The sequence below is a fragment of the Triturus cristatus genome, chromosome 6 (assembly GCF_964204655.1).
Source record: "Triturus cristatus chromosome 6, aTriCri1.1, whole genome shotgun sequence".
NCBI classification, from domain to species: Eukaryota; Metazoa; Chordata; class Amphibia; order Caudata; family Salamandridae; genus Triturus; species Triturus cristatus.
The window spans coordinates 1783468069-1783494924 of NC_140589.1; the positions used below are offsets into that span (position 1 = coordinate 1783468069).

General features: G+C 46.1%; 1 protein-coding gene across 4 annotated transcripts in view; it reads right to left on the minus strand.

Moving 5' to 3' along the window:
* Window positions 1-12791, minus strand: part of TRIM35 (tripartite motif containing 35) — a 379901-nt gene extending 367110 nt beyond the window's left edge. For 2 of the 4 annotated variants that reach the window (XM_085613099.1, XM_085613098.1), the window contains exon 1: window positions 10311-12790. In XM_085613099.1, coding sequence (XP_085469225.1) covers window positions 10311-12680 — 2370 coding nt within the window. In that variant the 5' untranslated portion in view covers window positions 12681-12790. Of the gene's footprint in view, window positions 1-10310 lie in introns of all 4 variants that reach the window. The other 2 variants (XM_085613100.1, XM_085613097.1) reach the window with 2 other exon arrangements.
* Between the last annotated feature and the right edge of the window lie 14065 nt (window positions 12792-26856).

The following is a 26856-nucleotide window of genomic DNA, read 5'->3' on the forward strand; positions in this document are numbered from 1 at the left end:
ATGCCTACACCTATTTTCCTCAACTCTGTTAGCTTGATTTTGCTGCAGCGACACAGAGGCAAAACATAATGAAATTGGGTCCTCAGTCTACACATGTAAACTAAGGCTGAAAATGGTCAAAAATACACCAGTGATTCGTCCAGGGGCAGCTTCCACAGGGGAGCGTGAGCTATTAAATCATGGAGAAGTCCTGCCCGTCACTACAGCATCCGATGCAAGACAAAACAAACATTCCGCAATGCAGAAAACTCAATACAAACAAGAGGAATGTGCAAAATGAAGACGTAAACCGCCTCTTGCACAGTGAACATGTTGAATGTCTTGTCCTGAGAAAAACTTTCCAAGCACCAAAATAAAAAAAAAAAAAAAAAAAAAAAAGCCTGCTGGAAGATTTCAGTAGCTGTACTGCGAATACATGAATAATAGCCAACACCAACAAAAACATACCGGGTAGGTCATAGCCACTGGGCCAGCCCCGTGGTGTTTGTGACCAAGTGAGGAGCCACAGTCTTGCACTTGTGTGGAGTACTGGGCCCTCAACCAAGCCATCAAGACAGACGCTAATGATCTTGTTGACTGGCTGACTGCTGCAAAGCACTGGAGAACCTTTAATCTGACCAATGGCTACTGGCTCTATAACATAGGAGGAGAATACCACATTTTCTATGCCTGAAACAGGGTGCGGAATTTAATAAAATATCTACTTGTCCATGGGATAGGTTGTTTGATAAATCTACTTGTGCTGAAAAAAAAAGAAAAAAAAAAAAAAAAAAAACACTTGTCACTTTGGTGCCAGGTAGTGTGGCAAATTATGGCAGTCATCTCATTATATGAGAGCTCCGATACCCTTCTATGGTATGAGCCGTTATCAGAGAGGCTATCATAGAAGAGTTTGAATACTTGCAATTGCCTGACTTTGCCACCTCTCAACACATCTACATACTGGAACTAGTGGTAAGCAAGTTTTAGCATTTGAATGCCCTTTTGAGCCTGTGCAAACCTACTAACTTGCATTTTTTTAGGGGTTTTCACCAGCTCTTCTCTAATATTTTCCCATGCAGGGAAAGGCTGGAAATGTACTCCTGACCATGGCAGAATTGTAAACTCTTCCAGGGTTGGGGAAAAAGGAAATGGAGGAAAAGTGAACTTGTAAACGCTCTGCGGATTGTCGCTGAAGGAAATATACAAATGCATATTTGCTTGACAGTTTACAAATATTTTCTCTGAGTACCATTTCTAGGCCTACTTTTGTAAATTATAGCTTTATAAAAGCCCCAAATCTGCACTAACAATGGGTGTGCTTCACAAGGAGCATATCGCCACATAGCATAGTTTTGTTCAGTGCCAGGGATTACTGTGAAAATGTGTGCCTTTTGAGACCAAAAATGTTTTCGGCAACATTTGTTGTAATGGTGAGGGCCTGGCAGGTCCCACAGTAATTAAGTATTTCAAAAGCCATATCAAAACAAAAAAACACGTCTGAATGCCAATGTCAGACCTATTGGCTTCGCCAATGCTTGTTTATTTTCACGTTTCCCCTAATCTTGATGAACCTGGTTACACTGATTTTCCATTATGAATATTTTGGGGAATACTAGCATGTATCAAATAATTATATTAAAACATTGCTTCAAAGAAATGGTACCTAAAATTTCACAGTAGGTTAGCGAAACAGGTTTATCCTAGTTGCATTTTTGTGATCATTTTATTTTGAAAGCATATAATCAACCTTGCTCTGAAGCTTCTACAAATATTATCATCTAATCAGAGACCAGTCTGGGAGCCTTGTACGTAGTCTCTTATTAAACTTTGCAAAAGCGTGTACACCTTTATATAAATGGGACCACTGTCAATAGTGCAATCAGAGCTTACATTTCCGAACAGTGCTCACCCTAAGACGTTGAATTAAGGAACCTTAAATACAAGCTACATGGACGCAAATATTACCCTAACTGCAGACAATGGCCTTACCAGATCCATAACGGGGTACTGTAAATTGGCAGATAAAGGGTTTGTGCTGCAGGGGGTAGGGCCAACTTGTCCCAAGAACAAAATCTGAAAACTTGCCCTGACCCCTCACAATACGTTCTGGGCGTTGGGCTATAGGAATCCCACACCCCTTGCTTGAAGGGTTATTCCAGTATTGCATGCTGGGTTGAAAAATGCTTCTGCCACATCCAGCACTTGGTGAACTGTTGTCTCAGGGCTAGAAGTGTTCTACGTAGCATACCTGGAAGCCATGGCCATATTCGAATTCATTCATGGGAGGTCACCTAAAGAAAAAAACACCTAGAACAGGCAATGGCCAAGACATGGGGACGATCTTAACAATCAAGACAACTAAGTCCCAAGTGGGTCCATCCACAATAGTTTACTTTGTGTATCAGGAAGAATCACCCACTGGATGCCAAGATTAAGTCAGTGTTGGAGTGGAAAATACCCACTAACCAGACAAAAGTGAGAGCATTTTTAGGACCACGTTGCCATCCCAAAACACAGCCCAAGAAGGCAATCCTGACTGTGGGGAGTCAGAATGCTACTGAGGAAATAAAGAGCCCTGTGTGATGCACCGGTCCTGAAGGACACAGACTAAGGCTGTCCCTTTAGTATAGCCGGATGCTTCAGCTAAGGAAGATGAAGCAGTGCTGGCTCGACTGGAGTGGCCTTTATTGGCTGGATGTTACCATCTCGGAAGCAGAACGGGCAAAAGTGAAATGAAGGGATGTGCCACAGTGTGGCCTCTGACAAGGTTTCAGCTCTCTTTGGTACAAAGTTTTAGGTTCACACAGATCACAAACCCCTCATGTGATTGATGGCCTACCTCACAGCTAGGATTTTATTTCACAGTGGAAAATAAAGCGACTATGAACCATGGGAATGCAGATGGACTTCCCAGTTTGTTGGTGGATAAGATGACTGGACTTTCAGATGGTGAGTACATTTCACTGTAGTCTGATCAGAGACGATCATCCGTTAAAAACAGGAATGTCCTCTCATGGTGCACAGCCTTGGCCCACAACATGTGGCTCGCAAGCAACATATTGCATTTCCAAGGAGCTGCAATGCGGGGGTCCTGCATCAGGGATGCATCACACAGAGGTGGCTCATATGCAGGGCTGCGCCATCCGTTCTGCCTGGACCGCAGCTGGGCTGGAAAAGTACCTTTACATCAACTTCCAAGGTTGGGACTACAATTTCTTTTTTTTTGGGGTGGGGGGGGAGGAACGGACAGACTACAGTTGTCAAGACTCACAGTAGACAAAGTCCAGCCGCTTGGTTCAAGGTGTTTGAAGCCTTTTCCGTCCCAGAGGCTCTTATCAGGAGCCAGGACAACTAGTCCTTGGAGTCACTCTGGTGTTCCTGGGTTTAAGATGCAGTTCTAGTCATTTTTACTCTGGTAGCAGGGGAGAGGAGCAGTCCTTGCACGAGAGCAGCACAGCATTACTTCTGAGCCTTTCCCCACACTCCAGAGGTGTACTGAAGAGTTTGGGGGGAGGGGGGTCCAATATTTATACCAGGTTTGAATTTACTGCCTCAAGCTTGACTGGGGACACAAAAGACTAGTGTCAAACCCTTTGAGAGTATGCTCAGGCAGAGCCTTTGTGATGGGAGAGTGTGGTAGGTGAAAGCTCCATCCCCTCATGTCAGAGATGGCCTATACTGCTAAAACACCTATTCCGCCTTTGTCTCACTATTTGGGAGCAATAAACAAAGACTAACTGCCAGCTATAGCAACTCATTTGACCCAGGATACCAGGACCAAAGGGTTAAGACAAGAACATGGCAACTTTGAAAAAAAAAGTAGTATTTTCAGAATGGTTTTAAAATCTGACGCAACAATAAAAGGATTTTAAATTACAATTCTATAGAAACCAAACTAAACATTTCAACCTGCTCCCAACTGAAAGTCATCACTGATTAAATGTAATAAGGCAACCCAATGTTATCTTATGGGAGAGGCAGGCCTTACAGAACTGAAGAGTTTACCACCAGGACACGTAAAAGTTACAAAAGTATATTTCCAACGATGGGCGGTTTGAGGCCTACCCTATGGGTAACTTGTATGCATTAAAAGAAAGGTTTAGGCCTGGTAAAAGGCAGTGGCGGCTGGTGACATTTGAAAGGGGTGAGGCATAAAATGATTGTGATACCGCAGCGAGCGAGCCCGAACAACCTAAGCGGGGTTCAATTTGCAAGTACCTCTCATCTATGTTCAACAAGCCATGTTTTACCCATGATTGGCTTTGCAAATGCTTGGTTGTTCGATTTTGAGTTAGTTTTTTACATATAATTGTGGCAAAATCCAAAGGTTAAATATATTTGTATGTAGGGGCTTTCAGCTATTACACAAAAAGTACTCCTAGTTGTTGATCCGGGGGACCCGGATCAGTAAGACTTGAGTTGATACTGGTGGAATATCCCTACGTGAAGCTAGGATAGTGTATCACCTTCGGGTGAGAAAGGAGGCAACTCCTTTTGTTTTATATTCCCTCACACACCCTAGGGTATCATGCTTCATCATCGAGACACCCTGACGCCTAAGAGTCAGGGTGGGCTCAACCATATCTCAGGGAGCTATTAGAAGATTTTTTGGGCCAGAGAGGGATAAAGATTTAAAACTCCTCTGTAAGATCCCGGTTTCCCTTTATTCCTGGATCTGGCAGGGATATTAAAAAGTTAAAGGAAGAGGGTCGTGTGGGATATTATGGTCCTAGGACCCTACTGCCAACATGTTTCAGTCCACTGGTGCCCCGTAAAGGGTGCTGGACTTTCGTCAGAGCAAAAACTGTGACCCCCTGGTAGAATGATTCCTTCCACTCACTACAGCACAAGTCAATAGGTCAGCCTACCTCAGCCATTGGCTAGCTTCACTGTGAGTGATAACATTCTGTCCTTGTACAAGGGAGACATACACACACACAAAGCATTTCCCTCAAGTGACTGGTATGGCAATGTGTGCTTTGAGACCCAAAATATTTTTGCTTGTAGGCTTTTTTTTTTTGTAGAATGATGCTGATGCCAGGCAGGTTTTCCAAGAATAAAGTTTTGCAAAAACCATGATTAAAACAAACAAAGCTCAAAGCGAAAAAACGTGGTCAACACAGGAACTATTAGATCTGCCAATGCTTGTTTTTTGGTACGTCCACATGGAAATGCTGATGCACGGCCACAAAGTCATAAGTTTGTGGTATTCACTAACAATTTACTAGTGCTGGACGCTGGCAACACATACAAATGTATTCTAGGTCAGAGCACAGGTAATTGTGTTTCAAGGTTGGAATATGGACAGAGCTCTCTAAAATTGTTGGGCGAGTGGAAGGGCTTCCTACAAGAGCTAATGGAGAATTTGAAAATAATGTAAAAACAATTTTACAACACATTGCTACCTGCAGAAATATACACCCAATATTTGCCTCGTGCTCCAGCGTTCCAGCTAGGCAATGAAGGAAATTCAATACACCACTGCACTGATGTCCTCTACTAAAGACACCTTCACATACAATCCACTTTCAGATGTTAGTTTTCTCATGAGAAACGCAGCCATAGACCAAGGATCAAGACATGGCCACCAACATGGCGCTCACATATGATCCACCATCTCCTTGTGCCAAGTCCCGGAGCCTCCCTATTGACTCACTCAAGACTCCAGACTCAACAAGTCAACGCCAAAACCCAAGCAGCCTGGAGTCAGGTCAGTCTTCTCTGGAAGTGGTTATTTACCCCCCTCCTTCATAATTCCTCACAACACAACCCAAATAGGGGGGCCCTGACAGGAAACTATAAAAATGACATTCTACATCTCTCACAAGAGCAACTCTGAAGAGCTTCTTATTACCTCACATGTCTTACTAATTCCCAGCGCCTAGATACTCCTAGTGGTGATGGTGCTGTTCTTTAGAAAAGCTTGAATTCCTGAACTTCTGGAGGTGTTTATTTTCTGTAGTTTGAAGGCAAGAGGCCAGAAGTGGAGAGGTTCCGGATGTTTACTGCTCGCTAAAACATTTATACAAATAAATTAATCCTACATACACTAATGTGCTTCAACACACTATGTACACCACACACGACAGCTATAGACCAAAATATACACGGCTGTGGCAACAGGAGAATGAGTGCCCCCGTTTGAGGGCATCGGGTTTTATTGGACAAATCACTGTATCTCCAAATCCCTGGGACCCCTTTTCTCTCAATATCAGAATTTAGAAAGTGGCTAAATTCCAGGGTAGCTGGAACAAGAGGATATTGTTGTAGCACCTCTGTCTCAAAGCGCTTGGGTCTGTTATTGTTGGTTTAATGTATATAGTTTGATCATGAAAAAAATATATAAAATGCAGCAATTTTTTATTTTTAAACGTTTATGGGCCAGTCTATAAGGAACATGCAGAACTTCTGCAATTGGATGAGCCTGGGTGCACCGACCTCCCATTGCATATTAAGAGACCATGTCTGTACAATAAAACATGCCCTTTGTACACTGAACAATGCATATATAAAACATGGCTAGACTACTGGCATGTTACATATGCACGCATGAAGGCTGTTTACCATATAAAACATGTGAACTAATTGGGAGCCCCGCAGTCTTCATCACACCTATCACCTGGGGGTACTTTCGGCCCTCGTGTGTACTCTACCTCACAGCCGCTTTCCAGACACGCAAGTCAAGTGATGTACTTTACATAGATGGTCTCAACCAATCGGCGCCGGACTCCCACGTGTGTACCACCACTGTGCAAACTGGATGCCTGAATACAACGAGGAAGCCAAAAGTCGAGAAGCAGAGGGGGGACGGTAAACAGCATAAAAGCCACCCTGCCACTTCAAATCTCAAAAGTAAGGAAAATACAAGCAGCAAAAGAAATGCCTCGTGGGCGAGATATTTGGAAAAGGTTTCCATATTTTGCAGAATGTTAGAGTCTTGCCCCCGGCCCCTGGTGCCACAACTCTGATGAAAGCCTCTCACCTGACCTCCTTGTTCAAATTGGTGTGCCGTGACGCATGTCACTCACACAAACACCAAAACACTACCCACATAAGCTCTCAAAAAATCAACTATTTTCCAACAACTCAATTCCCCATGGTGTAGAGTGTTATCTAGCCAATAATGTGCTTCGACACCCCATAACGGGTCAAGAAGCGCCATATAAACGCTACAATACGACTACGTCATCGGTTGCCCTAAAACGAGAGAGTACAAGGTGAAATGTGCCAGAAATAATTGTTCCGCTGTTTCTATGCTTGTTTCTCATCATGAGGTTTACCCCGGTCCCTGGCATAGCTTAAGGTTTCGCCTGAGACAGCGCATGCGCTGCTCTGTCGAGACATTTAGCGAGTGGGCTTTAAAAAGTCGACCACAGCTTTTTGGGTGGCCTAGAGCGTGCAGTTACGCACACAATGACGAGCAGAGGCGCCATCTGGCTTTCCTCTCTCGTCATGGTGCGCGCACACACACCGCTCGCAAGACGTGCCTTTTTTTTTTTTAAACTTGCTGTGCGTGGCGCACGCTTTTTTTTTTTTATTTCCTTTAGTTTGTTTCAGCTGGCACCAGGCGCGCTCCAGACTATCTCCCGTACGCTTTGATATTTACATGAATACATTTTTTAGGACTTGTGCCCCGATGGTTTCTACAACGTTAGTTGGGAGAAAAGGTTGTTCAGTGGTCAAGTTGCCCTCTTAGCAACGTGAGGACTTGGGTTCTAATACCAGTTTCGCATTTAACTGAAATGTGTGCGAGTTTAGACAAATCTTTGAATCGCCTCATGATGTAAATGTGTAAACTGTAACATGACTGAAGTTTATTGTGTGAACCCTAGTTGTACGCGATCATCCATGCATCCCAGCAGTACATATTAAAACACACAGCTCTCTGCTTCCAGAGATAAGGGTGTGCTCTAGAAATGCAAACAAAACTCCGATAATAGGAAACAATATTTGAAATTCAAAATAATGGCAGCACTTGTGGTCTTTTCTAAAACAAATAGTCTTTCTTTCAGGAAAACCTCGCGCATACAAAGCAGTCAGTGTTCGGTGCTACATTCCAAAGCAGCAGATACGGCTTCTAAGCACTAGCCCAGGCATGTGTTTCTCTAGGCTCGGCCCATATGCTTTGTAAAACACAATGCTTGTAGGAGACATATTTATAGCAAAACTGAGGCAGATGTAAAGTCATTTGTCCACGATCACACAATGGATCAGGTGAAGAAGCTGTGATCCGAATACATGCATCCCGTTTCTACAATGTACAGCAAGCATGCCTAGGTAACATCTTCTCCTAATGTACATGTCCTTATAGACAAAAGGCTGCGTTCATCTGCTGTCTTTCAAAGTGGTCATTTGGAAGCTACACACATACCTGAGAGGAAAGTACATAACAAACAGGGCAGTGGACATCAAACATTATCTTATGGATTGCACAAGTCAGCTGTTTTAGTTTCAGTTTGCTAAGCACAGCCAAAATCGTCTTTTTGTGCGCCATGGTCATTCCCAATTAATTTACATGCTTTGGGTCTAAATTATGCAGAACGATACCCGGCAGCATCTACAGCAGGACTGGCCAATGGGGACTCGACTGTGGCATTTCCTTGTGGTCCAGACCCGGGAATACTCAGCGTACGTTTTAGTCACACTGATATAAGCATTGGTAAAGCCAATAGGCCTCGACTTTGGAACTTTGCCAATGCCTTTTGGCCATGCTGTACAGGATCGACAAGTTTCTGTGCAGCATGGCCAAAAACAATTTAAAACAAGCACTGACATAGCCAATAGGTCTCGCCTTTTGGACCTGATAAGTGTTTAGCCATGCAGCAGTTGATGTTATTGCACCAAGGATATTGTGCTGGATAACTAAACACTTATGCAGTCGGAGGGGTTTGGGGAGGAGGTGAATGGTTGGTCAAAATGGAGGTGTAATTGATGTACTAGGACAATCACACCTACAGCAACTGTTTTGTGGGGAATATTAGATCAGAAAATAACACTTCGGTTTTGTTTCTAGGTGTGAAGATTACGACTATGAATGCCAAATGGGGGGGGGGGGGGGATTAAACCTGTTCACTCCCACACAGAGTGTGCCTCGAGACAGGCCAAGCTACCGGCAGCCAGCCTGGGCTTCCAACACACCAGAACACGTACAGAAGAGACCGCTTCAGTGCAAGCTTCACGTAAACACACAGAGCGATAGTACATGCTTTACTCACAATCACAGAGCAGGAAGATAGGCCTCAGCGCTCTGAGCTTCCCAACACACACCCGCGCAATACAAAAGTGCAGCACTGAGACCAGCCGGGCATGTGACACGGATATAGCAATGAGACCAATAGTACAAGCTTAACTCACAATCACAGTCCATAATGGAGTTAAAAAACTGATGAATGATTGTACTTTTCAAATGTAAAACTGTCCTTCCATTCAATGGTGGGAGGATCTTGCTAGAAGGCAGAATGACACACCATACAGCCAATAGCCTGAGGCGAGAGGGGACTAGTCATCTAGGGGGAGCCAAAGCCTGCCCTGTAGGCATTTTAAAGAACTGGTAATAGTAGGCAAACAGATAGCTGCGCTGTCAACTAGACCTCAAAATGTCCACGATGAAATTTGTTGCTAAAAGTAGTGCAAGAAAAAAAAGATCGAGCTAAAGAAATAACAGGTCTTCAGTGTTCCAAAATGCAGACACACAGGCAGCCTGGGGAGGCCATGTTGGATGCTGTGCAGCACAGTGCTCCAAGTGAGAGAAGCACACGTGCCCTCAGAGGACAGTCTGCACTGTGCTGGTCAGCATTGGACAAAAATGATAAATGATGCAGGCCAACTAGCAGCATTTAATCTACAGGCACGGGGGTACATGTGGTACCACTTTACTAAGGACTTGCAAGTAAAGTTAAGAGTGCCAATTGGGTGTATGCCAATTTCACCCTATTTAAAGGAGAGCGCACAAGCACTTAAGGTCTGGTTACCAGAGGTAAAGTGTGCCAAGTCCTAAAATCCAACAAAAATGGGTTCAGAAAACAGGAGGGTGAAGGCAAAAAGTTTGAGGATGACCCTGCAGAGAGAGCCAAGTCCAACAGTGACATAGAAGAGATAAAGGTATGCATGTACATTTAAAATATGAAAAAATAATGTAGAAATTAAAGTGAAAAATCAGGTGAATACATGCATGACAAGAGCACGTCCAAGATGCAATTTAAAAAAAAATCTTTATAAAGATGGTCGCTAAGGAGAGGGTCATACCACTATAATACATCATAGTGAATGAAGCACATCGAGTGATCAGAAATAGACAACAGTAATAAAGATGGCGCGCTCATACATACCCTGTAGTCCTTGGCGGTCTCGGCCACGGGCCGCACCTTGTGGTTCTCGTGCTGCTTCGAGGCTTGACACTGGGCGCAGATGACCTCCTTGTCGTCCAGGCAGAAGAGCTTGGTCTCGTCCTGGTGCAGGGCGCAGAGCGCCTCCTTGCCCCTGCGCGACCGCTGGCGCTCCTCCTGACGAAGCATCTGCACCAGGTTGTTGAGGGTGTGGTTGGTGCGCAGCGCCTCGAGGGAGGACACCTCCTGGCAGATGGGGCAGGCCTGGTCAGCGCGGTAGCCCCACGAGCGGGTCACGCAGTCCCGGCAGAAGTTGTGACCGCACGGTAGGGTGACGGCATCCTTGAAGGAGTCGTAGCAGACGGGGCACATCAGCTCCTCCTTGAAGCTCGTGGAGGTGCTGGCGTCCGAGGCCATGGCGGGGCGAGATGCAGGGAGGGGGGCCGAGGTACTGCTGCTCGGAGTAGAAGGGGGTACTTGAGGGGTGGAGGCACGCCTGCTTTTGGTAGAACGGGGTACCGCTGGAGTACTTCTGCTCTGGGCAAAAGTGGTAACAAGGGAGGTAGAGGGCGTTACCCCAGGGACACTACTGATCTGGGTAGAAGGTACCAGAGAAGCACGGGTGCTCTGGGTAGAGGGAGTTACCACAGGCGCAAGGACACTCCTGGTCTGGGTAGAAGACAGTACCAGAGAAGCACGGGTGCTCTGAGTAGAGGATGTTACTACAGGGGTACTCCTGGTCTGGGTAGAAGGTACCAGAGAAGCACGGGTGCTCTGGGTAGAGGGCGTTACCAAGGGGACAGTGACAGTCCTAGTCTGGGTAGAAGACGGGACCAGAGAAGCACGGGTGCTCTGGGTAGAGGGCGTTACCGCAGTGACATTCCTGGTCTGGGTAGGAGTCAGAGAAGCACGGATGTTCTGGGTAGAGGGTGTTACCACAGGGGCAGGGACAATCCTGGTCTGAGTAGAAGGTACCAGAGAAGCACGGGTGCTCTGGGTAGAGGGCGCTACCGCAGGGACACTCCTGGTTTGGGTAGAAGACGGGACCAGAGAAGCACGGGTGCTCTGGGTAGAGGGCGTTACCGCAGGGACACTCCTGGTCTGGGTAGAAGGTACCTGAGAAGCACGGGTGCTCTGGGTAGAAGACGGGACCAGAGAAGCACGGGTGCTCTGGGTAGAGGGCGTTACCGCAGGGACACTCCTGGTCTGGGTAGAAGGCGTTACCACAGGGACACTCCTGGTCTGTGTAGGAGTCAGAGAAGCAGAGGTGCTCTGGGTAGAGGTTGGTGCTGGAAGGGCCGGAGCACCGATGTTCTTACTAGAAGAGGGTATCAATGGGCCATGTGCAGAAGTTGGCACCACAAGGGCAGAGTGACTCTTCCTACGGTGAGAAAAGGGTGCCAGAGGGACAGGAGCAGTCTGGCTGTGGGTAGAGGGGGGCACCAGAGGAGAAGGCACACTTTCGATGTGGGTTGAGAGGGGAATCACGCGTGTAGGCAAACTGCTGCTCTGGACAGAAGAGGGTGTCGGAGAAGTCGCAGCACGCGGGATCAGGGAAGAGGTGGGTCCCTGGGAACTGAGGCCACTCCTGTTGCGTCCGGAGGAGGTAACCAGAGGGACGGGGCCACTTGTGGTCTGGGTAGAGGGGCGATCCAGAGAGAGAGTTGAATTATGGTTAAAGTCAGGACGGGCAAGGGCGCGAGAGCGCTGGGGAGAGGGTAGCACCAGAGGGTCAGCGGAACTCCGGCTCAGGGGAGAAGGGGCGGGGGCACTCTGGGTAGAAGAAAGAACCAGGGGGGCTGGTGCACTCTGGACAGAGGGGACAAGAACGTGGTCAGAGACACTCTGGCTTTGGGAGGAAGGGGCAGGAGGAGCCAGAGGGGCGGTGGCGCTCCGGATAGATGGGGCAAGATTAACCGGAGGTACAACGGGACTCTGGCTTTGTGGAGGAGAAACAGGAGCACCCTGGGTCAAGTGGGGACCTGGAGGGGCTGGTGCACCCTGGGTAGAGAGAGTAGCCGGAGGGAGACGGGAACTTCTGCTCCGTGTACGTGGGGGGCTGCCAAGCGCTATAGCACTCCTCCTTCTCCTCCTCCTTGCAGAAGAAATAACGGAGGCGGGAGCACTCGCACTCCGGGGAATTGGGACCACCAGAGCAGCAGTGGGATCCGGGCTAGGCGTAGGGGCCACAGGGGCACTCAAGCCGTCCGCTCCCTGCAGCGCTGCACGGTTCCGGTTCCTTCCGCCTCTTCCAGTGGAGTCTAAGCCCAGGCGGGGCCCGCGGGCCGCCCGCCTCTGATGACTCGGAGTCAGGCTCTGCTGTGACTCACGGGCCATCCACATAATATAAAGCCACGCAAGCGCTCCTGACATACGAGCCGCGGCTTTACACACACATTGATGCCCGCTTAACCGAGCGGGGAAGGCAGAGTATTGAACTGCGGGCACCTGATGCTTGCCTATCCTCCCGGCAGGAGGACATCACCTGGCTCACTTTAAATTGGGCACTTCCGGTTTGGGTGGGTGCGCCCAAGCGTAATTTGCGCCAATGTACGTGACATTTTCACCCAATGATCATAAATCTCAAGTTGACTGACGTCGGAGGAGAGTGTGTCCCGTATCGGTTCTTTTCAATGGCACTCTGGGAGTTGTAGTCCAACTTTGTAGTTCTTTAGTATCCATCCATCTGTTACGTCAGCATATTATTTCACTATATCCCGCTTTACCACGTTATTCCATGAGTTTTGTTCACTTCTTGCTTCTCCATTCTGTGTTTATATTTGAATGTAGCGTTTCTCTGCATTGCTGCACCGGTCGAAGTGGGCAGGATCCATTGGAACGATAGTCCCACTTGTCTTTATTTTTACAAAAACAATTTTCCCTGTGTTTTTTTTTTTTTTTCAAATGTCCCTGAGGAGCTTTTGTTGACCTTGAGGTGGCTCTAACTGCAGGGGAAGGGAGGTGGGCTCCTAACTGCAAAACCGTCGGAGGGACACACAGTAAAAGGAGAAACAAGCCTTCCTGCGGGGGGGGGGGCCCACAGAGCTACCTGAAAGAAATGTAAATGTGTGCAATTGGTTAATTAGCAGATTTAAAGCCTGCTTGGGGAGCCAGTCAATGGTTTTCATTGCTGCAGTCATTTGAGGTTTCATGGTGATAAATATTTATTCTTTTTGAGAGGTAAGGTAACGGTATTACCAGCTGAGTTCTGGAGTATGTCCTTCTAATGAAAACTTGTAAAACAAGCATTTGCAATGCAATAAGTCTCACATTCACACAGGTTTGAACTATTGGCATTGTAAATGACAATGCCTTTTATTTTATTTTTTGGGCTTTAAAACATAAATAATATACATTGTCATTTGCAATAGCTTAAACTCTCGCAAATGCAAGACCTATTGCAATAAGGGGCCTTCTCGACTGCTTGTTAGATTGTAAATATCAGAGGAAGAGACCGGCCTGGGATGTCTTCAAAGTAGTGATAAATAGTGCAGTGAAGAAGATGTGTAAGCGTTGTAAAATACACAGACACAAAGTGTGAAGTGAGAGTTGTAAATGATCCGAGCTATAAACACTAACAAAGCACTCCAACACCTTTCGCTCTGTGACTACACTGTCGCGGCTCAGGAGGAAGAGTGGGAAGGGGGGCTATTTCCTGCCCTCTCCATGATTTGAGCGTGCAATGTGGCATTGCGTAATGTCATTACTATCTTTGGCCTAATAAAAAACACTCCATCTGTAGTAGGGCTCCGGGGTCACCTCCTGGTGCAGGGCAGGCTGTGCTTCATGGCAGGCATGGAGGGAGGGAGGGATGGTCTCAGCTGCAGCTCTGGCCTCGTACAGTGCTCCTACTATTACTAGTGAGCGAGAGGTGGTGGTATTGGTGGTGGTGGTGGTTTTGGTGGTGGTGGTGGTATTGATGGCGGTGGTGGTATTGATGGTGGTGGTGGAATTGGTGGTGGTGGTATTGGTGGTGGTATTGGTGTTGGTGGTTGTATTGGTGGTGATGGTGGTATTGGTGGTGGTATTGGTAGCGGTGGTATTGGCGGTGGTATTGTCGATGGTGGTGGTATTGTTGGTGGTATTGGTAGTGGTGGTAGTGGTGGTATTGTTGGTATTGGTTGTGGTGGGGTTATTGGCAGTGGCGGTATTGGTGGTGGCGGTATTAGTGGTGGTGGTATTGGTGGTTGTGGTGGTGGTGGTATTGGTGGTGATGGTGGTATTGGTGGTGGTGGTGGTATTGGTCGTGTTGGTGGTATTGGTCATGTTGGTGGTGGTTGTGATATTGGTATTGGTGGTGGCGATGGTATTGGTGGTGGTGGTGGTATTTGTAGTGGTGGTATTGTGGTGGTGGGTTTGGTGGTGGTATTGGTGGTGGTAGTTGTGGTATTGGTATTGGCGGTGGTGGTGTTGGCATTGGTGGTATTGGTCATGTCGGTGGTGGTGGTATTGGTGTTGGTATTGGTGGTGGAATTGGTATTGGTGGTGGTGGTATTAGTGGTAGTGGTGTTGGTGGTGGTGGTATTGGTGGTGGAGGTCGTGGTGGTATTATTGGTATTGGCGGTGGTATTGGTGGTGGTGGTATTGGTGGTTGTGGTATTGGTGGTGGCGGTATTGGTGGTGGTGGTATTGGTTGTGGTGGTGGTATTGGTTGTGGTGGTATTGGTCATGGTGGTGGTGGTGGTGGGGTATTGGTGATGGTGGTATTGATGGTGGTGGTAATGGTATTGGTGGTGGAATTGGTGGTGGTGGTATTGGTGGTGATATTGATGGTGGTGGTATTGGTTGTGGTGGTATTAGTGTTGTTGGTATTGGTGGTGGTATTGGTGGGGGTGGTATTGTTGGTGGTATTGGCGGTGGTATTGGTATTGTTGGTATTGGTGGTGGTAGTGTTGGTGGTGGTGGTATTGGTGGTGGTGGTATTGGTGGTGTTGGAGGTATTGGTGTTGGTGGTATTGGTACTGGTGGTATTGGTACTGGTGGTATTGGTGGTGGTGGTATTGGTACTGGTGGTATTGGTATTGGTGGTATTGGTAGTGGTGGTATTGGTATTGTTGGTAGTGGTGGTATTGGTGGTGGTGGTATTGAGGGTATTGGTGGTGGTGGAGGTGATGGTATTGGTGGTGTTGTTGTTAATAAAACAGGCTTTTGAAAACAACCTGTCAGACGGCTTTAGTGCAGATGACATGTACTACAGATGTGCCGTTGTCAGCTTCAGCCAATTAGCATACGATTATGTGCTACCTGGAATTCATGACTTAATTTGCTAATCATTTCTAAATCCATTAAACTCGGGGGGTTGAAACAGACACAAGATAATGCCGGGTTAAAGTGATTAAAAGAAGGCGCCCGTGTTACGGGGTGGCTGTGCTGCTTCAGCTAAAGCAGCACGTTTCCGGCCTGCAGTAAAAGAAACTCAATAAAGTAAATAGTGCTTACAGACTAAATAACAGGTCCCATGTAGCAACCGAAGTAAAGGGCCCAGTAGCCAAGGGAGGTTACAAATGAAAACAAGGCCATACTAAGGAGTGACTAACAAGCCTATTCATGAATCTGAAGACAGCATTTACGAAAGACAATGACACAAGCCAATGAAAAATATGGGCGGAGAGTGGGCGCTGGCTTCTTTCGCATACTCTACTAAAGCAGTCTCACAGAGCGAGAAGCTCATGCGCGCTGCCGCTAGGCTTGACCTAACAAACACTTTGCATTAAGTACAGTCTGATTGTGTATTGGTAGAAATAAATATATATTTTGAAAGCACTTGTTTTATCTCACTGTGGTAGCCTATCTTATACTGTATGTAATACAGTTTTAAAATGAAAGAGTCTCGTATTCATAGTGTTTTCATTCACAGGCCGGGACATTGTTGCACCATAAATAAACAAAACTATTCCCCAATGCACCAACACAAATTCAGTTCTGTGACTCTGGTTACATATAAGGGTGGGCGTAGTGGGCGTAGTGGGGCTACGTGAAGCAGCACGTAGTGTGCCCAAATCTACGCACACTACGCGCTTCGCGTAGCCCCACTACGTGCCACCCACCTCCCGCCCGCCCTTCTTTTAAATAATATAAGCATTGAAAAATAAATTAAAATAAGTCGACTTACCCGTAAGAGCGGCGTCTCCGGGGCTCCCTCTTTCTGTTTCTAATTTCTTCTGGCAAATGCGCATGCGCGGACGCCCACGCATGCGCATTTCTTGCGAGAAATGCGCATGCGCGGGTGTCCGCGCATGCGCATTTGCCAGAAGAAATTAGAAACAGAAAGAAGGAGCCCCGGAGAAGCCGCGCTTACGGGTAAGTCGACTTATTTTAATTTATTTTTCAATGCTTATATTATTTAAAAGAAGGGCGGGCGGGAGGTGGGTGGCGGGTGGCAAGCAGCTACGCTTCGCCCTCGGCGTGTGCGTAGCGCTGCCCTGCTTCGCCTACTTCGGAAAGTGCGAAGCAGGCAGCGCTACGTACACTACGTGGGCGAAGCGTAGTGCTACGCCCGGGGTTAGTTACATACAGACACCTGGAGTGCTTGAATATGAACTTTCATAACGTAAATGAATGCAAGAAACTGAAAGAAAACATAATATATTCTTTAATCAGGTTTTAGCAATAAATCTGATTAGTGCTTCAGCCTTCCAAGGGAAATATTACAAAATAATGGGGTGACCCATACTAGTCTATGGACCTGGGTAATGCTTGGTATAGAAAACAATGGTCCTAGACTAATTTCCTTCAAAAGGTATTCATTACGTAAAAATCTATAAACCTGGTACACAAAGAACTCATGTTACATCATTAGTGTACCCCAGTGGTTTGTCAATTCAATTAGGTATATCCTCAAAATGACACACAATCACCATAGATAGCTTTAATAGTGACTGTTTAATCTCACGGTTTATAACAGATCACTGTAGAGAATGTTTCAAAACAGAAAAGAGGGTTGCTCCAGGGGGAGTGTGGAAAAAGGATTGTGCTTGTGAGAATAGAACAGATCTATAGGGCGGGAAATCGGAGAGTAGTTAAAACAATCAATTACACATAGTAATGTCCTTAGTAAACTGGTCGTGGTTTACAGTAACACCAGTTTTACAGTGGGGCCTGTCTCTCATGGATTTGGAAGTACTTTTCTGGTTCTTGTTGTTGTACAGAGTATAATCATCTGTAAAGCGGCAGGGATGGGATGCCCAGGGGGCCTGTGCCCTACTTCATCCCATCCCTGCCTCTTTACAGATGATTATACTCTGGGTTTATCTATAGATATTTATATGTATTTGATATTTATTCTAATATTTCAATGGTGAAGCACTTATAGATACTATTTTTATGATCATATTTACGCATTGTGATAGATTAAGTACAATAAATTAGAGACCCATAAGCACATAATCAAATAACTTACATAACTGATCGCACATTGTGATAGATAAAATAAAAACAAAGATCCACAAGCATATGATTAAATAACATATCTAAATTATGCAATGACTTCTATATATGCTAAGCATAAAATAATATATATATTAACCATAAGTAATATATACATTCCGTTAAGCAGGCCTATGAGAATATCTCTATATTTTTAAACAATAAGTACTATATATATTTGTAAAAAAAGAAATGCACATATCTAAATAAATACGTATAATCAAATTATACATGTTTATATACACAAGCATATGCTGTACATTTGTGCTTTGAGTATGGTGGTTATGTAGAAAAGAACCACATTTTCAATCAATCAATCAGGGTATTTGTAAAGCGTGCTACTTACCCGTGAGGGTCTCAAGGCGCTGAGGGGAGAGTAGGGGGGGTGCCGCTACTGCTCGAAGAGCCAGGTCTTGAGGAGTCTTCTGAAGGCGAGTAGGTCTTGGGTCTGTCGTAGGTGGGTTGGGAGGGTGTTACAGGTCTTGGCGGCGAGGTAGGAGAAGGCTCTGCCGCCGGCGGTCGTACGTTGGATGCGGGGGACAGCTGTGAGGGCGAGGCTGCCGGAGCGGAGCTGGCGGGTGGGGGAAGCTGAGTCTGCTGTTCAGGTAGGCTGGTCCGGCGTTGTGGAGTGCTTTGTGTGCGTGGGTGAGGAGCTTGAAGGTGATCCTCTTGTCGATGGGGAGCCAGTGCAGGTCTCTCAGGAGGGGGGTGATGTGGCTGCGGTGGGGGGCGTTGACGATCAGTCGGGCGGAGGCGTTTTGGATGCGTTGTAGCCGCCGTTGGTGTTTGGCTGGGATTCCTGCGTTGAGTGCGTTGCCGTTGTCCAGTCTGCTGCTGACGAGGGCCTGTGTCACTGTTCTTCTTGTTTCGGTCGGGATCCACTTGTAGATCCGGCGGAGCATGTGTAGAGTGTTGTAGCAGGAGGAGGAGACGGCGTTGACCTGCTTGGACATGGAGAGGGAGGAGTTGAGGATGAATCCTATGTTGCGTGCGTTGTCGGTGGGTGTCGGTGCTGTCCCCAGAGCGGTCGGCCACCAGGAGTCGTCCCAGGCTGAGGGGGTGGGTCCGAGGATGAGGACCTCCGTCTTCTGAAGATAAGATAATTATCTGTTGATCTACTAGCAGCTGGTATCCAAATTAAGGCTCTCAAGGAAGGGGAGATGTGGGCTTGTAGCTTTTCATGTAGGAGTAGTCTGACAGCAGAGTTCTCAAGCTATTGTAGTCCTATACTCTCGTCATATGCTTGTTTGAGACTGCACACAAACAGATTTCAAGATATTGAGCCTAGTGAGCGAACGCACCTTATTTCAAGATGTGTGACTGGCAAGTTGGGTTTGATTCCCAATGCATCTTCCATTTCTCTTGAGATTGAATAAGTAAATGCCAATGAGTTTGCAATTGTAGCACCCATTCATGACTCTGCCAGGAATCTGTGCTTTCCTTTTCAAATAATTTTTATTAAGGTTTTAAGAAAGCAAAAGTAACAAGCATTTGCAATGCAATAGGTCTCGCATTTACGCGGGTTTAAGCTATTGACATTGCAAATTACAATGCCTTTTATTTTTTGTCCGTTTTTAAAAACATAAATAAAAGGCATTGTCATTTACAATGCCAATAGCTTAACCCCTTCAGTGCCCATGACGAGCTGGACTCGTCATGGGCCGCGGTGGCGCTGTGCCCATGACGAGTCCAGCTCGTCATAGACCCCGCCCGCTAATTCAACGGCCGGCACAGGGCGGGGAAAGGGGCGGGCACAGAAGGGGTTAAACTCGCGTAAATGCAAGACCTATTGCATTGCAAATACTTGTTTTGCATGCCACACGCCATTCCAGGTTAGACCCAGCCATATGCAAATCAGTCTTGACGTTGCTCCCCATGGGAACTGTCCAGTCCGAGCTGCCATCATTACAAAAATACTTTATAAAAAAGTGGTTTAGATGTATTTTGCTACTGCGATACTTATTGGTCAAACTGCAGTATGCAACACAATTGTTAGAATTTAATAGCAGCCCACAAGAACAAATATAAAGGTTGCTACATCCTGTGAGACACAGGGAAATACCATCCATTCCTCAACAAGCGTAAAACTAAAGGGGAGAACATCAGAATGCACAATGGCAAAAGACACACTGGGAGTGTCTGCACCCTGGATTCCTATGGAAAGATCTGTAGGGGGGGGGTGTAACTGGCACCAGGTGCGTTACTGTGGACATGGCTTCGGGGCCAGAGGAGAGAGACAAAAATGTGAGCACTGGTGATCAATCTCATTTCTACAACCGAACAGAACCAACAGGTGGTTATGTTTGCATGCTTGTATAACAATAACGTCCGACCACACTACAAAAACAAGATGAGATGGGGGGATTTTCACCAAGCACAGAACTGTTGGGAAACATATCAGCACCGGAAAAAATGCAATAAGCTTGGGTCTTGGGCTAAGGACTGTCTTCACGGTAAATAAAATATGTATAACATGACTGTCGTCCTTCGCTTAGTTTTTCTAGCAAAAGAGAAATAATTTCAACTTATTATCAGAGCTCACAAAACAAGAAGTAAAGGATTACTACCAAGCAAATGCTTGTTTACTATTCGTATCATAATTTAGATAACATCAGGCCCCACATCTCACACTGCTGTCTACATTCTCTTGCAGATAAGCTAAATCAGCAATTAGAAGTGCTTCCTGGTGTCTGTTCCCACTGAAGCCATAAAACGAGTTGAGAAACACATTGAGGTCAGCTGAGTGTCAGGCTGTGCTGGTCCTTGCCTGGCCCTATTTGATGTGTTTTTTTGTGCGTCCTTTTTGCTCGCATATCATTGTCCCTAATAAACAACAATTACTCCAACGATGGCCCTTTCTCTAATGAACCCCTGCCTCTTGCCAAGAACGGCAGAGAGGAGACATAAAAAAGCTTTGAAAACAAAAATAGGGCGCGATGTGAATTTGTGGCCACATAATCTCATCAAGCGCTTTCTCGCAAATTGCTTGATAGCTTCTGCCTAAGTGCATTTGCCTGTGTAGTTCTGCCAACAACACCCTACTCTGTGTTGCCATGGAAGTTGCGAGCCACCCAGTTCCATTCACCACTGCGTTCTCTTGGAGGCTGGCAGGGTGCTTTATTCGTACTATTTTCCTTTGTTTGCTGAGGTTCTGCTGCCCTGCCTTATTTCGAGCTTCTCTTTTTTCATTTAGGAGGTGAAAGAGTATTAAATTGCGTCCCAAGTTAACATGAACGTACCACGTTTTATTTCATAGTCTGCTGTGCAAATATTAAAGTCGAAAAGTTCTTAGCTGCTGCAGGAATTTGAGCCTCTGAAACAGCTTAGCGCCAAATGCGTTTCTGAAGTGAGACTTTGGGGACTGGGCTGCGAACGCAGAGGAACAGGAAGATAGTTTTTAAATGGGCAGCGGCTCTAATGTCACATTGCAGAACAGGCTGTTTGTTCAGCGATTACCGCTTCCAGGCCAGGAACATAATAAAGCTATGAACGTTATTTATTGCCAGTAAATAAAGACCGAGAGCAAACATAACGGCTTTATTTCTGCTGCCGTATTGATTTCCAGTATTTTAACCTCTATTAAGGTTCACTTACATAACACAGTTGTTGAAGCAGTACTTCTAAGAGGGGTAAGAGGGCATTCAATACCCATTAAATACATTTACAGACTGCATAAAAAATCGACAAAGTGTGTTGCATTACCAGGGGTGGGGGTTGGTTTTGAAATTCAGCTGGGAGCAGATTCGAACATACCTACTGCTTGATTTGTTTGCAGAGAGTATGAGGTTAAAAAGGTGACTCGTTTGCTGGTGTTGTAGGGGTGGCATAGAAACACATTCACGTCTTTCAGTAAGTGATGGACGGAAATCCTATACCGCATGCTAAGATGAAACAAGCTTTCGAAACGCGGCCGCGAAAGTGAAAGTGATCGTGATTACGATCGCTACGGAGGAAAGACACATGGCGCTGCGCGCGTGCATGTTCACGTGCACTGTAGCTTTAGGCCACGGCAGCACTTTGAAAAGCCCAGATATAAAATGTCTCTTCGAGCCTTTGGCTCACGAGACCTAAAAAGGGCATAGCATGTTACAGTACCCATTAACCATGGATTTCCACCAGGAGTTTAAGACATATGCAGTTATCCTGCATTCTGTTAGAGTAGAAAAAAAAAGTAACATTAGCTGATAGGTGATGAGTGCTGATGATGTGTTCAATATATTAACTAGGAGAAATAAGAGCCCTTAAGTCCAAATCCTCTTCTTGGCTTCCACTGATCTTTTATTTCAGTTTGAGAATATCGTCCGCGTTTGTTAAGGGAACTGACAGAAGTCCCACCGTAGCAAAGAACGAAGGAAAAGATAAATAAAAGGAAAACAAATGAGGGAAAGGAGAAAGAAAAAGGTCGCCAATGGAACGTCACCACAATCAGATGCCGCGTCAGGGTTTTCCTTCAGTAGTCTCCTGACACAATAATTGACATCTCGTAAGGCACACTACTCACTGACTATTGAGCTAGAGCAGTAACACAGATGTTCATGGAGGTTTGAAGACAAGGGGTGAGGAGTCAAGAGAGCACCACATTTTTGTATTGGCTGATCGCCAAGTGGTAAGTTGTAGAGTTAAGTTGTGCGCTCTTCTTAAAAAGGCTAACCATTCCTGCCACATTTTGAATGATATTGCCTTGTAGTACTTCCAGTTACATAGGATAACTTTGCAAGCAAGGGTAAGCATTAGATCAAGTAGGTCACGATCATTCTCATTACGTAGCTTAGTGTCAAGTGAACCCAGAAGTATATACGAGAATTCCTTTTTCGGCATGGCCTGGAAAGTATGCCTAATATAATCAGAGATCTTCTCCCAAAAAGATTGAAGCAAGTCACAGTGGAATAACATGGGTGCCAGGTCCCCTTCCTGTGTGTTGCAATTCCAGCAAAGGAGGGATGTGGTAAGGTTAATCTTATAAAGTCTGCTTGGTGTCCAGTAAGCTCTGTTAATGATCATGTATTTTGTCTGTGTGAGTGTGGGTGAGATTTTATTTCTGAAAGGTGTCCTGTGTATTAGCCCCCAATCAGTCCAGTTTGATTGGGTTCGAGTTAGTTTGTGACTCCCATTTTCTTTCGTTCTCCTTGCGTGACTTACAGGGCTGAGGCAGGACTAGTTTATACACCTTGGATACCATATGTCCCCCTATGGTAAGCTGAGTTAGTTTGGGTATCAGTGATGGGGTTTCCAGTGTTATTGGTAGTTTAGCAATCTGAACCTTGAGTTTCAGAAACTTGTATAGGTCTACTGCCTCCAGCTTCTTTTCCGTCTCAAGATTTGTCGTAAATAAAGTATTACACACTCGGAATTTCTATATATCAATACGATCATGCATAAAGCAAGAGGCTGAGTCTGTGGTATCAGGTTCAAAAGGGCTTTATTCCAATAACTCGAGTCATAGGGAGAATAGTTCCATCACCACAAGGGATCAGGAAGGGTCTCTCAGGAATATTCTCAAACATTATTCACAGAGTAGAGTATATATACATTTCAATAAAATACGTAAGCAAAAGAGCAAGAGAGAATGAGATAAGAGCATGTGGGTGTGTAGGTAGGCGTGAAGGTGGGCGTCCAAGTGGGCGTCCACTTGATGATAACAGGTAAACGTCATAGGTGGGTGGATACCTGGAGGGGGTTGCGTGGTCTGCTGGAATTGTACTGGAACTTTGCCTTACTTGTGCTCAACTCGAGCATGACGTGTAGCTGACGTGGGGAGGGGTTGCTGTGCAACCGGGGAGTCTGGAAGTGAGGCCTTCAGTGAGGCCTTCAGTGTCAGAGCGACCAGCACATCTTGTTATATCTGATGTCTATAGTCTGGAGCAGGGACTGAATTGTGACATAGGTTGCCCATCACCAAGAGCCAATGTGGCATCTATTTCTTCATTTACTGCGGAGGCCTTACATGGGGGCTATGGGCTTTTCACTGACGTGAGCTTTGCAATCTCACAAAGAGAGACCGTAAGGCTAGGCTCTCTACTTGCAGACGGGTCATGTTTATTCCTCCTTCTCCAGGCAGGTGAAGGACTGGGTTATTCTTAAGACCCAGCGGTGCCAGGGAACAACACCTGAAACCTTCGTGGGTTACCTGTTCTGGCGTACCAAACACAGAGACACGGGACACTTCCAGCGACGTCAGAGATCAGCGTTTATTACTGCAGGGATACAGAAGTCACAAGAAGTACACAACGTGTAGGTTCTCGGAGACTGCTTCAAATTCGTAGAAGTGGGTCGCTCCTTTTATACACGTTTTTGCCATAGCACAGTATGGCGAACAAAGGTTACAACTCAGTTCCCACAATAAACTTCAAAAGGGTCGCATTCATGTTTCAGGAGGCCGGAACATAATCACAACAGTCCTGCCGGTTCCCAACTGTAAAAACATATTCCCTCCGCAATAAACACATTTCCTCCCAACCATAAACGCATTAAGGAAGGACGAAAAACAGATGTAAGGAAAAGACAAGGATGCACAACAGGTTAGAAAAGAGTGTTAGGGGCAATAAAGGAAACTCGATAGAGGGATCAAAGACCTCGTGTCTAATGTATGCGTGACTGTAACAATAGACCGGAGCGGCAAGATGGGCCTTGAGCGGGGCCATCTGCCTCACTCGTGTCATTCCCCTCATCGTAAAAGTCACCTCAAAGAAACACGTGTCCTTCGTGCAAGCTTGAGAGTCCCAGGGTCACGGAGCGGACAAAAAAACCAGTTCGCTGGCTACCTGAGGGCAAGAAACAAAATGGACGCTGTATCTAAAATGGAACCCGAGGGTTCGGATGAACGAACCCAAAAATGAGGCGAACCATACGTGGCTGTATTGCGAAACTTCGTACACCCACTATACTCGTCATTTGCGGTTCGCAGATACCAAACTCGTCCATATTCGTCACCACTCAAAAAGTGCCGTCCCGTCTCACACGGAACCTCAGACGCTCCTTTTGCCCTCATGTAGGCAAGCACTAGTCAAGATCAGAATCTATATCAATATTCATCAGATCGTTCAGATGCTGCTGGAACATCATTCTATTCATCAACGTCTCCTTGGTAACAGATGGCCGCCTTATACACGTCGCAGCACATAGGCCACATAAGGCAGGACCACACTGTACACAAAGACAACACGTGAACAGAAACGCTACAACAGCCCCTACGATCATTAGAATCTTCCAACCCCAGGTTGACATCAGGCCCCAAAACCATCCTAGGAGCGTCCAATTACCTTCGTCCACGTGTATGGACTCGGAAATCTTGTGCAACTTCGAGATGGCTTGGTAAACAGTTGGAGCATTGTCAGGAATGAAAATGCAACAGCTCGAATGGATAATTTTACACACACCCCCTCTATCTGCAAGAACGACGTCTAGAACCATACGGTTCTGCAACGTCATGAGTCTATCCGCCTGTAATTCAGCTGTCAGATTACCAAGGGCATTTGCAGTAATATTAGCAGTCGACTCAACCACACGGGTCAACTGTCTTAGGTTCCTACTATTAACCATAGGTCCCCAAAACGGCAAGAAACCCTTAAAGAAGTCTCCTGCTTCTTGACCAGCAGTATCCTCTTTGCTAATGACGCCTCTCACGACTCTAGTTTTGTGGTAGTCCGAAGCAACTGTGAAGGTCGGAGGTAAGAGATTCGCAATATAACAGGTACCCGAAAAGTCGCGGGGTAACCATGTATATGCACGTTCATAACACACAAAATAGGTGCCCTTAGCAGTCAGAAAAACAGGGGAGGAGAGCATCGGTAGAACATACGTTTCAGTGCAAGCACTGTTCCCAAGTTGTGCTCTCGGATTTCGACCCAAACCTTGCAAGCAGAAATTACCAAGGTGCGGTACAATCCATATAGGGGACGAGCTCTTAAGCTGTCTATCACCCACTGATGTACTATAGTCAGCCTCGCTCAGATCCTTATAAACCTGCACTTCTTCATCTGGAATGAGTGATGCATCGAAAACATCTCTGTCCAGATCTGCTATGGCTATCGCCAAAGGCTTGTGGTACGGCCCAGGACCAAAGTTGACAGACCGTGGCTCTCGACTGGGGTAGGAATCTAGTGCACTGCGGAACATAGTTTGGAATGCTCGAGCTGAACCCTGGGAGCTGTATGGAAGGACCAAGTACGGAATACCCCTATCCATAGTGTGTGGCATTAACCCACATACCCAACAATTGGTAGTATTCACCACCAACTGATGCTGATGTAGGAGTTGAACAAAGGAATTATTCATGAATTCCGCACGTCTAACCTGCTCATGTTGAGGCAAAGGATGAAAGGAATGTGGGGAGACAGTGGTGAGGGAACTTAGGTTAAGAGAAGAGGTAGGTGAAACAGAAGGCAAGAACAACGATACCCCGAAATACACTCCACCCACCAATAACATAGATACAGTTAAAAACAATAGAAACACCTGAAACAGAAAACATTTTGTTCGTACAACCCTCCATAACTCTGATCTCTGTGCCAACACCCTTTCTTCTTCCATCAGCTTAGAGAATGCCATCCTCTACAAACCGTCCGTGACGTACTTGACGCACTTCGTTCTGAGTAGCGATTATCAATCCCCAGGAGTTCCCAGAGATCGACAAAAGTAACCAACCTAGCGTCAGAAACCTGCTAAACAGAAAAAAAGTACCCGCACGGCCCTACGGTAACCCGGATGGCGAGGTTTCCTCGAAACGTTCAAATTTTACTACAAGTCTCTTAGCAGTGGAAAGCACAAAAACTCAAAAAGAAAGGATGTAATTGTCCATAATATGCGTAATGTCAAAACCACTATATTGTCAATTTTTATTAGTCCTTGAAGTCCTTGAACGAAGAAAGTATCGACTTCTTCCAGGTCGAGTTTGCTCTACGAACAATTGTTCAGCTGGCGCAACAGTGTTCAATGAAACAGATGATGAGTCGGACCTTGGGTTCTCTGCTACTGATGACTCCACCTGTGGATCTGGCAATGACGAATCCTCCTCCACAAGTTGAGCGTCACTAAATGGCACAAAACGCGAAGGAGTCTCAGTTTCTTCGGTCGAAATCCCAGTTCTCACCCAACCGTCGGTTGGTAAGGGGATCGGTACCTTCTT